General features: G+C 38.8%; 1 protein-coding gene across 1 annotated transcript in view; it reads right to left on the bottom strand.

Moving 5' to 3' along the window:
- The window catches only part of SHANK2 (SH3 and multiple ankyrin repeat domains 2), a 256574-nt gene that overhangs the window by 220059 nt on the left and 18900 nt on the right, over positions 1–17615 (bottom strand). The window contains exons 6-9 of the mRNA XM_039725073.1: positions 17318–17469; positions 16349–16516; positions 14138–14254; positions 10557–10634 (exon numbers count right to left, since the gene is read on the bottom strand). Coding sequence (XP_039581007.1) covers positions 10557–10634; positions 14138–14254; positions 16349–16516; positions 17318–17469 — 515 coding nt within the window. The remainder of the gene's footprint in view (positions 1–10556; positions 10635–14137; positions 14255–16348; positions 16517–17317; positions 17470–17615) is intronic.

Below are 17615 nucleotides of genomic sequence, written 5' to 3' on the forward strand. Positions count from 1 at the left end.
TTGAATGATGGCTTTTTCAGATAGCTTGGATTGGCAGTAAGTTCAGGCATGGTGCTGTACATTAAAGGAGGTAACTCCAGCCCAGAACAAAATTTGAATTACATCAGTGCAAATGCAGGTGGACCAACAGGGCACTGAGGTAAATCTTCCCTACATATTCCTGTCTTCAGTGGGAACCACAAGAAAGAGGTCACACAACCCTGTGAATGAAACTGTAACCATCAGACTCCAGAAACTGCCTTCCATTTCAACCACAGGCTCACAAAACCATCAATTATTTCTCATTCCAGCAAGGACTGTATAATTTTAACAATGAAAAAACACAACTCAAGCAGTCACAGCCATCACAACAGGACTGACTATCAGCAGAGGCAGATGAGAAATTAACACAAGGGAATTTAGAAGGAAGCGTTGGGATCATTTCCTTAATTAAAAGATTTTCAGAAATGCTCTTCCACATATCATAATCAGGATGTGTTTGTTTAGTATTAAAAATATATAACCACATTTCAATAACCACAGCTTTTGGAGACTGACACCTTTTTAATTTGATACAAAAATCCAATGGTGTTTACTGTGGGGCAAAGGAAATGTAACATAGCTAAACTTCAACGTATTTATTTTCTACTGTGTCCTCTGGAAAGAAAAGCTCTCCCTAATAAAGCCAAGAGGTACTTGGAGTCTAAAGCCACTTTGAATTTAGTCCCAGCACACCATCAAGCCCACAGCAGTCATCCCCAAGGACATCAGGAAGTTAAATTTAGGTTAAGTGCCAAGACCCTGTTCCCATGCGTGCCCGTGTAGGACACAGCAGCGGGAGGCTCCATCCCTGATAAATGGTGACACAAAAGCACCCAGCACACCCAGCAGACTCAGACAAATCCCATCCTAAATGGATCTGCATTAGCTGCTCTTGTGCAGTGTGTGGATTTTATAACTCTCTCGGCGGGACAGATGGAGTTCAGTTTGGAAAAGCAGGAAGCAATCTGTGTTCCGAATTTCTTTTCCATAGGTGTGGGATGGAAATGTATCGATCACCCACTGTTGGTTCCTTATGCAATTCCAGGAGCCTGCACTTGAAGAGAGGTTTATTGATTCAAAGAGCACCACAAGTACCTGGAACTCAGTGTCCTTAGGAAAGGCATTCTCTTGTAACACCTGAGCAAAACGTGAAAATGTGGAAAACGTTGTTCCGTTGTTGTGAGCTCAAATCATAATGCAGACCTCAGGTGTTTTCCACCAGAATGTTAAGAATTCCCAATGGGTCTTTCTCTGAACCAGCTGGAAAACCCTACATAATTGCCACAGCCATTATAACCTAATGCAGAACCGCTGGACAATCAAATTCTTTATTTCACTTCCCAAAAATCAAAGGGCAAAGTTTCACCCCACATTTTGTAGTTCCATGAATTGCAGTTGATTTTTGACTTTGAGTCTACGACACAGCAAAATAAAAGTAGCAGAAGCATCTTGGTTCAGCTCATTAAAAAATAAAACCAAATGCTTGATTAATATTCTATTAATATCACTAATTCCCTGTCTTTAACAGTGCTGCTGAATACATAGAATATGAATGACATAAAACATGACCTCAAGCAGATACATATTCTTGCCTTATGGAAACACACATTCACAGTCCAAAACTACATTAAAAATAATCAATTCTGAAGCTGAGATGTAATACATCTGTTTAGAAATTTGTCAGAAGCAAATTTAAGAAGTTTATAGTTGTGCAGTGTTTTGTACATTTAATAAAACAATGCTTTTATTGAAAATAGATCAGAACTGAAAGGTTTTATTTATAAAATAAAATTAATTTTATCTACTTGAAGTTCCCTTTCAGGTGTAGCATTTTCAAATTTGGGCAAAACTCACTGATATAAGGTAAGACAGAATAAAGAAACGGAGTAAAATGGAATTTGTTTTCTTTAAATACTAGCCAGCAAAGTTTTATATTAATTGCAGAAATAACCCACATTCTCTACCAGGACAATAAAACTCTGACAATTTTCCTAAATTACTTTATAGTAATGTTATGAAGAAATACAAATAAAAAAATCATATTCAGCATCTTTCTGCATGCTTCTTTCCTGGACAGAAGAGAACTCTTAACATTTTTAATTATAAAATGTAATACAAGCTCAATATTATGCATTTTGAAAGGAACTAACAGTGTATATTAATAGATCTGATGTCCAGTAGATGGCAAAATATCAGCAAACACCACCTTTAATCTTGGCACTTGATTCATTCAAACCCCAAAGTAATTTTTTTTTTCTTTTTGTTTCCAATATTCACTTTCTATTTCATTGGAGAGCAGGATTAGCTTTACCTTTTGGATGTTTTCTGTCTATTATCTGCTTGAAAGACAATTTCATCTTCGTCAGGTCTTGATACAACAAAGAACAATAATGTTACTGTCCTTTAAATAGTCCTTTGAAGACAGTTTCTTCACCACTGAATTTTTTTTTCCTCCAAGAGCATTCTGCTGCTACTGTTCCCAAATTTGCCAGCACATGTTAGCATACTGTGTACTAAAATCTCTTAGCAACAATATCTTAGTGTCTAACATTTCCCTTCTTCCAACTATGATTCATGGAGCCATCTGTAGTCAGATATTGACATGCAGCATCCTAAAATAGGCACCTTACATTTGCTCAACAACTAGTTTTAGCATCTGAAAATATAAATTGTGGGGAGAGGGCCAATATTTCTGTGAGGCTCCTCAGCATTCCCTGGATCATTTCAGCACTGTTTAAACAAAGGCTCGCCACGAGCGCTTCGCCTCGATATTGAGGGCAAAGTATTCCCGCTTTTCCAAATGACGGCTCCGCTTACGTAACCCTCCGAGCAATCCCAGGCTTCCCTGGTGAGGACCACCTCACACTGCTACTCAGGCTGTTTTTAATAGTAATCAAAGACTAGGTTTTCAAGCTCCAAGATCTGAGCGTTCTTCACACCCTTGGAAGCCTCAGGCTCATGGGAAGCATCCCACGATAGGTGGGACAAGGTCGGTGTCCCAGCTGGGTGAAGACAAAGGGACTTCTGCTGTAGGAAATGCAACAATATCCCACACTCAGGAAGAAAATTTACAGCCACAGCCTCCCAAAACTCTTAGCAAACTTGCCCTCAGAAAATACATCCTCTTCATTTCAGCTGCAGCAAGTTAACTCTTAGCAGCAAAGACTTTGCATAACCCAAGTTATTTGTGGCAATGCACTGTGCAGTTCTTTACAACTTAAAAGAATAGTGCTGTACTAAAAATGTTAATTAAACAGGAACAGGAAATGTTAATTGGAAATAATCATTCAGCAGAATACATTATATAGGAAGAGTTGATAGTATAGCTTTGGAACTATCTTGAGAGTGAAGAACACACTTTCACCCCAGTGAAATCAGTGGGATTTCATCCACTTCAAAGGAACTGAAATTTTACCCTAAATACTTTTCAGCAATTAATATTTTAAAAACAAGCAAATACACAACAACGTGCAGCCAAATACAGCTGGACTTTATTAAAAAAAAAAGTACAGTGCAAGCGTAACGGTGCTGGCACATTTTCCTTGCTAAAATGCTGGGTTTGCTTTCAAGAGATTTGACAGCCCCCATGGGTCTTCTGGAATACACTCAGTAGCCATGAAGCTGTGCCAGGGCTGAGCAAATTTCAGTCAGAATATGGGGAAGGCAATCATTCTGAATGACCTCTTTTCTGTCTCTTATGTCCTGCAGCACTATTTTAGGAGGACTGGACAACACCTAAAATGCCTGCAAGCATCTTTGTTCATTTTCCAGTCTTCCTTACTAAGATTCAAAAGGCAGAACCTGTGTTTTATTCTCCACTGTCCTTTCACAAACACACACAACTGTGTTCTTAGAATCTAATCACTTTTATTCATGAAATAGCCTCAATGACCAAATACCTCCAGATTAAACTAAGCCTGCGTGGACACCAAGATAAAAAATGTAAGTCCCTTCCTCAAAACATGGGAGCAAATGACTTCTAAATCATCTCCTCCCTCGGCTTTGAAATGCAAACTTAACTCCTAGGACAAAAGGAGTCGTTGTTATGCAAGAACCATCTTGACAGGAAGTGTTGAACTGAATACACCATCAAGTCGAGCAGAGTTACAAGGAAACATGTCAGGAAGCCTAAAAAGGAACACGCAGGCAAATCCATCCCAGGCACAATTTCACTGCTTCACGACGTTCTTTTATTTCCTCCTATTTCTTGCAAGGAGAAGTAACTCAGATTTTTAAGTTATCCTACTTTGTACGGGCTGTATTGAGCCTCCTCCATGGTCACTGCATCTATTGGGAAATGTTATGTTTCTATCTATTTTAAAAGTGGAGGAAAAAGCCTTCCATCTTCTTCCTGCTTCTCTGCTGAAATGCCACCCAGCAAGTTATCCTCAAGCAAGATGCATTTTCCTACACTCGTGTTTTAATAATTAAAACAGAGCAGAAAAAGCCAAGTGTGATACACACACATTTAGATTTACAGACTCATTCCTCAGGAAAATCTAGCTCAAGCTGGAAAGAGCCATCAAAAGCCAGTTATTACATAATCCTCATTACTGCTACATGGGCGAGCAGCGGTTCCAAAGGAGTGTTTACTGAAAGCAGATAAAGCCAGGTTGCAGCATCACATGAATCAGATAAGACACAGCCAGCAACAAAATTGACTTAATTTTCTTCATCCCCTCCAATAATATGCTAAATCAAAAAGCCATGAAATGCAATCTTCTCCAGCTGAACTCTCCTAGAAAAAGGCTGAGAAAGTGTGCTATTTGCTAGGTTTTGTTTTCCTTGGTGCTACAGGAAACATTGTGCTGTGCAGAGAATTCAGCTCAAGGGTTTACAGGTCTGTGCTGCTGTAGAGTGAAATCTTCCACCTTGCCAGGCAGACTTACCTCATGGAAAAGCCAAAACCCACCATGTTAGCAGCTTCTTCCCCAAACACTTTCAGAAAAAAAAGTCTTCCTACTCACAGCAGACAGACACTTCCCACTATTTCACAGCAGAAACTTTCAGGGATTCAGTTCTGCAAACACTTAATAATATAGTGTTGCTTCAACTGCTAAACCAAATGGCTGGAAATCCTTTTGGAAAGCTCTTAGGATAAAATGCATCAGCGAATAAGACACTGTGATTATTTTACCTAATACATTTGGTGGCTCCATTCCAAACTCTGTGGGTTAACTACAATAAAACCTTTGGAAACAGCAGTCTAGCGATAGTCCATGCCAATAACATACTCTGATGGAGATGGGATTGCCAACTGCATGCCAGGAATGCTCCCTCCAAATGGCAGGGGAAGAAGATGCTAAGTCTGTCCTACAGGCACAGATTCTACATTTCTATAAGGAGCAAGAACTTGGATATACCCAGAAGATAATGCTGAGTAGCCTGTTTTGAAATGCAAAAGCAGAAGATGATGCCATTCAGCACTCAACCATCATAACTCCAAGCATGAATCCATTCCTGCAATCCTGAAGTGCCCACAAGTCCCACTCACAGGTTATTTTATCTCCCAGACAAACTGAATGGTGTTAACTCTCAAAACAACATGATTTAAATTAGGATTATACGAATCCCCACTGCCTCTTGTAATTTCACCCACAACAATTAACCATGTCTGAATCACACTCAAGCCTTTCTTACTTTCAGGCAAGAGCTGGTGGTGACCCTTACAATTTACTTTGCTTATTTGTTCCCTTTTGTAACTTCTGAACTTTTTTTCTGGTGGAAGAACAAACAGATTGGCTTCTAACTACCTCAGAGACTGCACTTTTCTCAGGGAAATTGGACTGCCTGTGGCAACACCTGAGGCATGTCAGCTGGACAGCCCTGTCTGAGCATGGAGAGAATGGGGAAAAGGGGAAAAAAAAGGGTCTTGGATCATTTACATGGAACACAACAGATGGTCACATGGAGACTCCTCCAGAGTTTGCTTTTAGTAGAAAAAAAAATGAAGACACATCCTGCAGTTAAGTATTTTTAGCATCTCCAGGCATGGCAATATTTTGCCTTTCTCAATAAAAGGTAATCATATAATTTCATTCTTTTAAACTTTACTTCCATTTGGCTGCTTTTCTGAAAAATGACAGGGTTAAAACAAAGGTCAGAAGGGACCAGCCAGCACTAAGAAAATCATCCCTGAGTCAGGAGGAATCAATTTAACTCTCTTTTGTATCCATATGTATTTTTCTGCTCCTGTGTCTCCTAATATTCTCAGGAATATTTCATTTGCCACTACTTCCCCCAATATCAAATTCTACCCTTTCAGTTATTCCCCTTCCTTTTAATTATTATTATTTTTATTTTAATTACATCTTTTTAAGAAATTGTGCTGTGTGCCTACACATATACAGACTCACGTACATTTTTGATTTTTAAAGGAAAAATCCATAGTTTGTTCTGGGGTGGTCACTTGTATAGGGTTTGGTTTTTTTCCTAAGTATGAATAAGTTCCATTATTTGACTGAAATCAGGAAAAAGCTGGGAAAAGCTTGAAGTCTGACTAAAGGCAGAGTGCATCATGAGCTTATAGCTGTATTTTTTGCCAATTATACCCAATATTCAGTGATTCATTGTTCACACAGGTGCTTCAAGAAAGGAATTAAGATGGAAATAAATACACCAAAAAAGCAAAGTCTTTCTGTAATTCAAATGCTCCAAGAACACAATGGTTCCATATTTGAACATCATGATAGGAAGCATTATTTTATATTTGTGAAGATGCCTTTCTGAGGCACCTAATGAAGATTTTGGGTTTAAAATTAGCTTTCACACACTTTCCAAAAAAAAAAAAAATCGAAGAAAAATACCTGAGGAGAACTTGTTGTCCTTCGCCTGTAAATTTCATCCAAAAGAGGGAAATTAAAATGCCAATAATCTAAATCTAAATTGGGCTTTAGGAAGCCATTGTAGTGAGGTGCTGGATATGCCCAGTTGTTCCTGTGCTCCCCCAGCCAGCTCAGCTTCTAAACCCATGGGTTTAGTTCCTGCTCCTGGTTTTGGAGCCCCTGTGTCTGAGTCAGTCTGGAAACCAGTTCCCACTGCCAGGTTGTTAATGTGGAGATCAGCACACAGGGCAATTAAAGAAAATAAAACTAAACACCACAACATAACACAACGGGGGAGAGAGGACAAGGAGGGGTGGGTCAGAGAGTTTTTCAGTGTGAGGAAAACAACACATGTTTTCCCTTGCCCAGACTCCAGAAGAGCTGAATCATTTTGTTTTTTCCAAATAACAGAGATAGCAGGCATGAAAAATTTCAGTTCAAATGATTCAAACCTGGCAAAAAAAATATATGTGAGCAATTGAAAATAGAGGCAGGGTCAACACACTGAAAGGAGCAATTCTACCTGCAGTAGAGCTGGAAGATTGCTGTTCCTCCTGCAATCCATGCGATGTGGGCACATGGATTGTTCAGGCTGGTCTGGGATAGCAAAGGCCAATCATTAGGGACTACTGGGACACAAACCATTCTCAGGTACAACTCTGCCCTTAAAAGGTGACACTAAATGCCACCTCAGAATAGCTGTTTTGTACACTGAAACACATTTATTCTAAAAACACTAATTATTAGCACTATTAGCTAAAATATTGCTTTATTGCCCTTTTGAATTATCCATATGGAGCTGCTGATCACTAAAAGAGAAAGACCTGATAAACAAGGTGTATGGTCATTTTAACTTACCTCATTTCAACAGCTTGTAAATACTGCAAAGCACTGATTTCTGAGCTATTGGATTAATATTTGCTAGATAGGCAATTAATTATCTTACATTAACCTGGAAGCACAAGAAATGTGTGGAAAATGAAGCAGATGTGGACAGTGATGGGATACCATGGCTTTTCTGAAAGGCTTTCTCGAGGTTTTACTAATGAACTAAAAACTAATAAAATATCATGTAATTTACTTAGGTGGCCCAGCCAAGATGGGCTGAGTAAGTGATTAATAAACAGAACTGGCAATATAACATAACGATGTGGCACAAGTTTCATCTAACCTCAAATTGCTAAATATAAAGTACAGGAAAATTTCTGCTGACCCCACGTTCTGCAGACTTTCAGCAATGGGTGACATCAGCTGAACCCAACACCATTGCTGACTCTACGCAATCAGGAACAGGTCAGGATGAAACACACCCCTGCAAAGGCAGCTAATACAAGGTTAGGTGCTTAACTGGGAAATACAGCCAAGCTTTTTTGTGTCCTCAGCACCTGGCAATGCCATTCCAACACTAACTCTGCTGGACACTGAAAAGGCAAAAAGGACACCCAGATCCCAGGTGGGCACGGTGTGGGGACCCTGAATTAAGTGGCACAGAATTCAGCCCAGGTTTTTTTTACTTCCTGCCGTCTAGTGTATCTATGCTTGCTTTAACAAGCCCTGTGACTTGGTGAGAAGTGAGCACATGCACATTTATTCCTTTGGTGGCAAAACTGCACTACATTCATTGGACACTGATGCCTGATACAAACTCTGCCACTAATTTTCATCAAAAGAAACAAAGCCTAGGCAGGCCTTGAAAACAGGACACAAATTTCTCCACAAATGTCTAGAAATGACACAGCTTTCACATAATCAATTTTCTGAGCAGCAACTCCAAAGAATCATCCTTTTAATGCTGCTGAGAAAGGGATATAATGGAGGTGACTCAAAGGAATAGATGCTGCAGCTACAACCACTCTCATTATGTACATATGAGATGCCTCAATGTTCCTGCCTGCTGATTACATGAGCAAACATTTTTAGTATGCAAAATCCTATTAACTCAAGGGAATTCTGCATAATTTTATAACAGCTCCACTTGTGGTGTTTGATCGACTGGGTCAGCAACAGACAGATGGCAAAGCATTAATTCTCTAAGGCAGGACTGGCATTGGGGTTTCCGCTACTCACTCCACTCAGATAAAACAGAACTTTTTCTACATTCTGTCCACCTTTTTCTCTTCTAAGAGCAAGAACAAGAATGTTGGAGCTGTCAGCACAAAGAGGAAGACAAATCAAAACTCTTCTGTGTGACATTTACCCTCCCCTAAAAAATCCTAAACCAAAAAGGAAAGTTAACCTCAAAGACAAAGTAACAAAATAATCCAAGAGATTACCCTGGAACACGTCCCTCCAATAATTAGGGCTTTCTCTTGCTCCATTTCTTGATCACTTCATAATTATGAAGTGCAGAGAAAAGTATTAGCTAGTACTTAGTGAATTTGTGCTTAGCATGTATTTAGATGGAAAATTATTAGCAGTCTGAAAATGGTGCCTAAAATTAAATTATTAATGCACCGTTTCCCCAGTTTGAGGAAAATGGTCCCAAAAGTAAATAACAATCTGGCTGGGATTTACAATCAGAACTATTAAGCTTATAAGATGCACAACTTGGGCCCAGAAAGCCTTCAAAATATGGAGGGAATTAAACTGATATAGAAATATTTGGCTGAAGGTGTTTTTGAAAGCCCTGTAACTACCCATAAACTTCGAGTAGTTAACTCAGAGACCCAACATAGATCCAGCAAAAATTCCAACTGTTTCACTTGTCAAAGTATTGCTCCTTGAGTCCTCTGCCAGCATTATCCAAAGCAGGTCAAAAAGGCAATGGGGAAGACACACCAAGTTAAATCAGGATTTCTTTTAGTTGAAAAACTCCTTGCTTTGGGGAAACAGCCCCATCCTGTTTCACCACAGCACAGTTCCTGTTAATGGCACTGAGCCATCATTCTTCCAGAAGCACTGATTTTTGTAACTTAAAAAAATTCTTCTGTTTTTTTGGGGGGGTTTTTTTAGGTTGTTTTTTTTTTTTAATATTACAGTTTCCACTCCGATTTCTCATGTCACTTTACATTAGAAATATTTCTCTGAAATCCAAGCTAATTAAGCCTGCTTCAGAAATAAGGGCTTGAGGTTGTCAGCCATACCTGACAACCCTTTGGACAAACAATTCTCCTCCATTTGTATTTTTAATTAAGCTTACTGAAAGTGCTTTCATATCAGAAAAGGGGGACAAAATTTTGACTAATCCAAAGCAAGACTTCCATTTTCTTTTGGAGATAACAGATGGCAGCTTCAGCCTGTAACGCTGACGGTGCACTAAGTCAATCCCATCCCTGAAACTCAGCCCACTTCTTTGGCCTCACATCCAAGGAAAGAAGAGCTTCTTTTTACTAAATCAAGAGGGGCCAAGCAAACCAAAGTGCCCAGACAATCCTTGGACTCTTACACAAATCTTGGATCTTTCCTGCATGAGACTGGAGATCAGCACAGAGAAAGGCACATCTGACTGCAGAACACCAAAGATTTCATCTTTTGCCACCAACAACTCATAGAATTCTCAAACTCATTAGCAGTGTCACCAGAGGGTCTGTTCTTCTCATTCCTAATTATTCCAGGACATCTTCACTTCGTGAATTAGATAAAAACCAAAGTTTTCACTCACTCCATCCACACCTGTGTTCAGCCTCGTACAATGTGGCTTCTCCCCAAACCCAAGTTCATTTGATGTTTTCTTCCCAATATTTCAGGGGCAAGGAGTATTTCCTTTTTTACCTGAAATGGGGACTGGCTGTTGTAATTCTTGATCTCCTTGTTGGCTCCCCGGAACAGCAGCACCCTTGCACAGCTCTCCTGAAAATGATGGAAAAGGAAACTTGTTCATCAAGATCCTTTGGCACGAAAAAGACTGACTGCTAAGAGGTTATGAGGTGTTTGGTCTATATTTTCATGACTAAAAAAAACCCCAAATAAATAATCTGAGAACTTAAATTGTTAAAACAGCATTTGAAAAGTGACAGGGCTTCAGGTGCTTTGCAGTATATTAGAAACACTAGGCAAATATAAAGAAACATGTAGGAAAAGTAGTAAATACCTTACTAAATTTTTAAGGAACTGTACTGACAAAGTTCCATATTTGACAAATCAAACTTTGCACAATTTTGACTCCCATATGGGGTTTTTGCCTGTTTTGCAGTAAAAGCAGTACTGTTCACAAAACTGGGATTAATTATATCCTTCCCTCCTGTTAAAAGTTAAACAAAGCAGTTTTGCCACTTATTTTGTTTGGGACTTTTTTTCAGCCTATCTTCAATATTAAATGGGGGTTTTTTGTTTTGTTTTGGGTTTGGTTTTTTTTTTTTTTTAGTACCCATGAAATTATTTGATCTGCCTGTACACACTGCACTGACTAGGCCTATTACCTCTCTTTTCCCCTAAAAAATGCTACCAGTTACAGCACAAGGAGGAAAACTTGGCTTCAGATCCTCCAAACTGAGAAAATCTGCAAAGGAAAACCCTTAAAACCAATTTATTTTGGCCAATACAGTGCATTGGTTAAATCATTGCTCTTCATGGCTGTTAAATATGGCTGCCCACAATCTGGTATATTCTTGGAGGTTCTGAGTGGATTCTCAGAATTTTTGATGATTCCTTTATGGACTCCCTTTCTTACTTGTCACCTTTAATGTTCATCTTAGGGTCTTATGCAAATCAATTCACATTTCAAAAGGGTTTTATATTCCCTCATCACAAATATTGTTCTTAATTTTCTTGCACTTTCTGGGTTGTCTTTATGTGTTGTGCTATGGAGTTCTAACTAATGACGTATTTGGAGGTGCTACCTTTCACTTCGAACAGCAAATTTGCAGTCAGAGAAGACAAAGTACATAATGTAGGTATTTTAGTGGCAGAAACGAAGCTTATTTACTAGACTGAGTCACAGGTTAATTTGCAGAAGTTATGATTGAAAAACATTACTGTCATTGTGTTTTCTAATTTCTCACCACGAATTCTTGGTCCCATTATGTCTCCCCATCACAGGGCTGCCCTAAATGTATCTGGAAAGGAGGTTATCCTACCTTTTCCTCAACTGAAAAACAACAGAATGGATCAAGATTGTAAATTAACAATTATCTCTTAGATTATAATTTTTAATTATATACATTTAACTGAGATAGTTTTATTTGCTTGCACTGCAATCTGCACTTTAGTTGCATTTTCTCTATCTCTAAGCAATTGATCAATGCCCAGTTTTAATCAGGAACTTGAGGATGTAAATAATTATATTGAACAACTTACTGTACTTATTGGGTGATTATTCATTTGTTTATCAGAATAAATCATCCAACATTACAACACCAAAAGAATTATATATTCAAAAACTCCCTGCAAATTTAACTCATCTGTCTGCAGTGCAACAAAAACATGCAAAGGGATTTATTAACTAAATTATTGTGATTAGAAAGGTTTTGCCAAAAGTCATCAAATAGCTGTTCAACATTTTTAAAAATCCAAGAAAATTTATTTGGGTTAAGTACTGCATTTGTTTGTTTATTTATTTTTAGTCTTTTGAAACAAACAGAAACATTCTTAACTTCACGTTTGCTCCTTTTCGTTTCCGTCCCATCTGTCAGATTATATTCAATTTTAATACTACAACAGCTTTCCTATCAGATCCAATCCTCCCAGTGAAAGAGGGCACATTTCATCCCAGCAAAAAACAGCCTTCCTGCATGGACATGGAATAACTTTCAAAACCAAGAGTTTATTCAGATCAGGACTTTGCTGACATCCAGAAAAACAAATTTACCAGCTTCAGAAAGTAAGCCAAGAAAATTCCCCAGGGGAGACTGGAAGGGAAGATCAAACGGGTAACAACTCCATCTACAGGAATCTGGGGGTGGTAACAAGGATACTGACTGCTGTCCTTCCCATCCTCTCCAGCTGGAAAAGGCAGACCATTCACATGAACCAATAAAAACTTCCCACCAAAAAAAAAAAATAAAATAAAAAAAAAATTAACCCAACACTGGCAAAATCAGCTCAGGTTAAGGTACACAGCACCCCAAGGGAAACTGTGTTTCTACATACACTGGATGAAAGAAAACAGAAGGACAGCAGTGCAGAGTGCAGGCAGAAAATGTGAAAAGCCAAACTTAGTGACTGTGTAAATATTTGAAAATTTGTAGATGCAGTTTCAATTAGAGTCTCTAAGTCTCCTGCAGAATAACGTCTGCAGGAAAACACATCTCTGCATGAAAAATACTGTAAATTCTACAGGATTACTCTAATTCCCACCTCATACTGCATAAATTTTGCTAAAAGTGTATGGTCATGAAAAATGTCAAATTATCCCCAAAATTCTCTTTTTTTTTTTTTTTTTTTAAGCTGAGGGCATTTTAGAGCTAATTGAGGAATCTGTCTTGACAAGACTTTAGAAAAAAACTAAGATGGTAATTAATTAAAAAGCAGATCCTTTAACAGATGTTTCACTGTTTACAGTCACATCTCATGCTTTCCAAATTTAATGTAATATTCTATGTGCTGAATTTTAACATAGTTCTAAAACTCATCCCCTCCCCACCTCAGCCCTGCAAAGAGAGTATAAAATGCTATCAAATCAAAAGTTTCTACTACTTGTAAATGACTACACAAATTGTAAACAGCAAAGAATCCAGTATCTTCTGTACAGAGATATATATTCCTTATATTTTACGTATTAAAATATATATATATATATATATATATATATATATATTTTACGTATTTAAGTATTTTACGACTCTTTCTTATTTAATTCTAAGTTAAACTATAGACTAACAGCAATAAATTCTGTACAGGAAACAAATACTTAGATATGAATCAAACCCAAAAAAAGCTGGTAAAGCATAATGTTTTATTTTTTAATATCCATACTCTTGCCACCAACAATGAGCAGCCTTATTTGTAATCAGTGAATAAAAGAGCACTAAAATAATTTTAACTATGCTCTTTCCAGGTTGTAAGACTGCTTTTTAATCCCTGAAGCACTTCATTGCATATAAAATAATGTAGTGATAGGATGAAGGGGAAAGGCTTCAAATTGAAAGAGAGCAAGTTTAGATCAGATATTGGGAAAGAATTCCTCCCTGAGGGGGAGGTGAAGCCCTGGGGAAGTTGTGGATGGCCCATCCCTGGAATGTTCATAGCTAGGCTGGATGGTGATTGGAACAATGAGGTGTAGTGGAACTGGATGATCTTCAAGTTCGCTTCCAAGCCAACCCATCCCATGATTCTGTGATCTCCCAGCTCCTGCTGGGGACACTTCTGTCCCTGCAGGGGGCCAGCAGGGCTGGTGACAGGGCAGGGGCTCTCACCTGGTTGTAGAGGGCACAGATGTGCAGGGCCGTGTTCCCCGAGGCGTTCTGCGCGCACATGTCAGCGCCGTAGAACAGGAGGTGCTCCAGGTGCTGGACGTGTCCATACCTGCAAGCCTGGGCAGGGATGCATCAATACTTTGGTTATTACACCAAAGCCTAGGAAAGATTTTCAGCAGAGAAGGTGCTGTTTTTATGGAGGGTCTAATTTTTTGAACCACAGCTGGTTCTCTGATGGGAGCACAGACACCCAGATGTGCATTGCTGCACCAATTCCAATATGGGATGTTCAGGTACAGCAATCCTGTGCTTGAGCTTAACCATCTGATTATTTTGGGAATGGCAGCCTAAGGGATCAAGGAAATACTGCCTGTGGAACTTTTTATCCACTCATGTTCATGACTCAAATGTGACAAGTTTTTTGTCCTGCTACACTCTGGAACGCTGCCCACCAGATGGCACTGAAGATGATCAGATTGCCAGAGCTTCTTCCCAAACTGCTTACAGGCCTTAGAAAGAAAATCTGGCCAAAATCCAAGTAAATCTTCTTGGTTCTGTGATGTCAATCAGACACACAACATACACAGGACACTGCTCCAAAACAGGGGGAAATCTTCAAGAGTTTCTTTATCTGTCACACAAATAAAAGGTTCGACCATGGCTTTTTTGGAAATTAGCCTCCATGAAGAAAATTCATTGAAACTAGAAACTTTCCTGATTAGTTAATAAGCTTGAGAAAAATCACAGTGATTCTAGTCCATGGCCGCTTTTACTTGACTTCCTTCTCATCTATGGCCCACTGACCAAGCGCCTCCCAATTTATGACTTTTTGAACTTTGTAGTATCTTAAATCAACATCATTCCTAGATAAATCAGAATTTAAGATAAGATATAAAGATACAGAAATCCATTCAGTCTTTCTGAGGTACTTCATCACTCCTGAATTCCGTGGGAGGTACAGACTGACACACCTGGCTTGGATCTACAATTTCGAAGAGAAGTTAAATGGACTGCTCAGTGCACAGATTAAATCCCCATCTTTCTTACTCATTGAGGAATGCTTGAAATATTGATTAGTCCAAATAGATTGTTCCTAACCTAGATGTAAACATTGATTTATTTAGGATTACAATCAACACAGGGAGTTTGGAAAGCTCTATTTCATTATGAGAAAAAATAACCTTATGTGTATGAGGCTGGGGTTTAAATAGAGGGACAATTTCCCTGTATTTTTATGGAGTCCAGATGGGGCAATACTTTGATCTAAACAATCCACTTCCTCCACATCCTCAGAAAATATGGTAAAAAAATAATTATTTTCCCCTACTCTAGAGATGGATCCAAACAACCTTCACCTAGACCCACTTAGTGAAAAAGCTCCAATTCCTGCCCAAATGTGGGTGCCAAAGCTACCTCCCATTTCTTTCCAAGAAAAGAAGAAAAAAAATCTGTGTACTAAAGAATTTAGTGCACAGAAAATAAATTTAGTCAAGATGACCCAGGCAGACCTGTAAGGTTGATTACTTGCATCTTTATCTCATACTACAGCAGTTCTAATTTTTGTAGTTGTCCAAACTCATCCATACAGAGACATGACAAAGTAGCAGCAGTGACATTGGGACTGTTAGAATCTTTGAACTTCGTATATTATCGAGTTTATCACTGTGCAAAGGGAAATCAATAAAGCATTTTTACACAACTGCTGGATAACATTCAGGCATTTCTGGAGAGGACAGGGAGAGGCTGATGGACCCCAGCAGCAGGATCCACAACCCAAACCTTCCTGCAAAGTTCAGCAGAGACAAGGGGAAAGCACCCTGACAAACACAGAAGGAGCATTACCAAGGACACTGACTCTGGCATCTAACCAAAAGAAAGAGCTACATTTTCCTACTGAAGTGCCGCAAACAGGAATCTAAACTTCCAAGAGTTCACAGCATATATATGATGAGTGCAATTTCTGCATGAAAATCCACAGTAACCAGAGGATTTCAAAGTTGCAGAACACCACTGGAACAGTTTTCTACTTCTTAGTCACCACAGCAGGATGCAAAGTGAATAAATAAAAAGAAGTAGAAAAAGTAGATAGAAAAAGCAAGACATTTCATACTTGAATGTGCAGGGACTTCAAAATAGTGCTTAACCCTAGAGCAACCACGGCACATTTCCTCATGCAAGTCCAACTCCAAGCAAAAAGCAAATCTTTCCTACCTGATGAATTTCTTGCCATCCATTTTCATCCTTGCAGCTGACTGTAGCATGTTCATGGAGTAAGAGCTCACAGCAGAAAGGGTCCCCTCCCACCACGGCTGTGTGGTACAGCGGGGTCAGGCCACAGCTGTCCTTGTAGTTGGGAGATGCTCCCAGCTCTAAAAGGGTCTGAAAGCAATCACAGACTGTGAAAGATAGATTTGGGAGGGACTTCCATATAAAGGGTCTTTACCTGAAAAAAACCTGAAAAAATATGTATAAGGTTGATCATTGACATATATTTTTTGCTCACCTATTTACCAGCTGCTAAGAGTGGGCCACAGCACAGACTAAGTTAAGCATTCTTCTAAATGACCTTGGAAGAATTAAGATCTAAAGGAATCTATGGGGATGGCACAGAAAGGAGTGGTAATGTCCAGTTTCCATCCTCTCACTAGGTTCAGAAACGTCAGCTCTGTAAATGTTGCATCACCTTTGCATCACCTCTCCAGTTCCAAAGTGCTTTATCAAAAATGTCATGCAATTTGAGTATCTGTCAAAAGGGAATAAGCAAAACCCATAAATCTAAGACTTAATCTAGACCATTAGAGTGATTTAAGAATACCTGTTAAAATACAAAAGAAAACAGAAGACACTGTGTTAAGGCATAATGTGCAATCAACCCCACTGGAAGCTGCTTACAAAGTGTTAAATGACAATAATGCTATTCCTATTTCCTCAGACAGATCTCAGTGTATCAATAAATAAGCTTAAATTTCACCACTTTTCTTCCTACCAGGAAAAGATAAATCAGAAATTAAAAGGCTCTTTATTGAAAGCAAATGCTAATATTTGAAAGCCACAAGAAAGCACTAGAACAAGCACATCCTAAAGGATCCATGGAGGACAATACAATAATTAACTGAAAACAGTCTCCTTTATGCATTTTTTTAACAAGATAATACATAATTTGCTCCTGAAAGCGTTTACCTTGAGGGCTACTTGGTTCTTGGCTCTGGCTGCTTTGTGCAGAGCAGTCATTCCATCTTTGGCTCTGAAGTCTAAATGTGCTCCTCCATTTTTCAGGGCTTTTATCACTTCTACTGTGTTGTCAAGCTGAGCTGCCAAAGTTAGGGGTGTTTCTAAGGAAGAGAATGGGATGCACTTGGAAAAAGGTGAACAAAATTATAAAATAACTTTAAGTTACTTTATAAAATAAAGTTTAAAATACTGTTAAAATTATCATTTATCTCCTTTGGACAGCAAAGCCCTACAGATTCCACTGGTT

Source organism: Passer montanus, unplaced genomic scaffold, assembly GCF_014805655.1.
Source record: "Passer montanus isolate IOZ18808 unplaced genomic scaffold, ASM1480565v1 scaffold54, whole genome shotgun sequence".
NCBI lineage: Eukaryota > Metazoa > Chordata > Aves > Passeriformes > Passeridae > Passer > Passer montanus.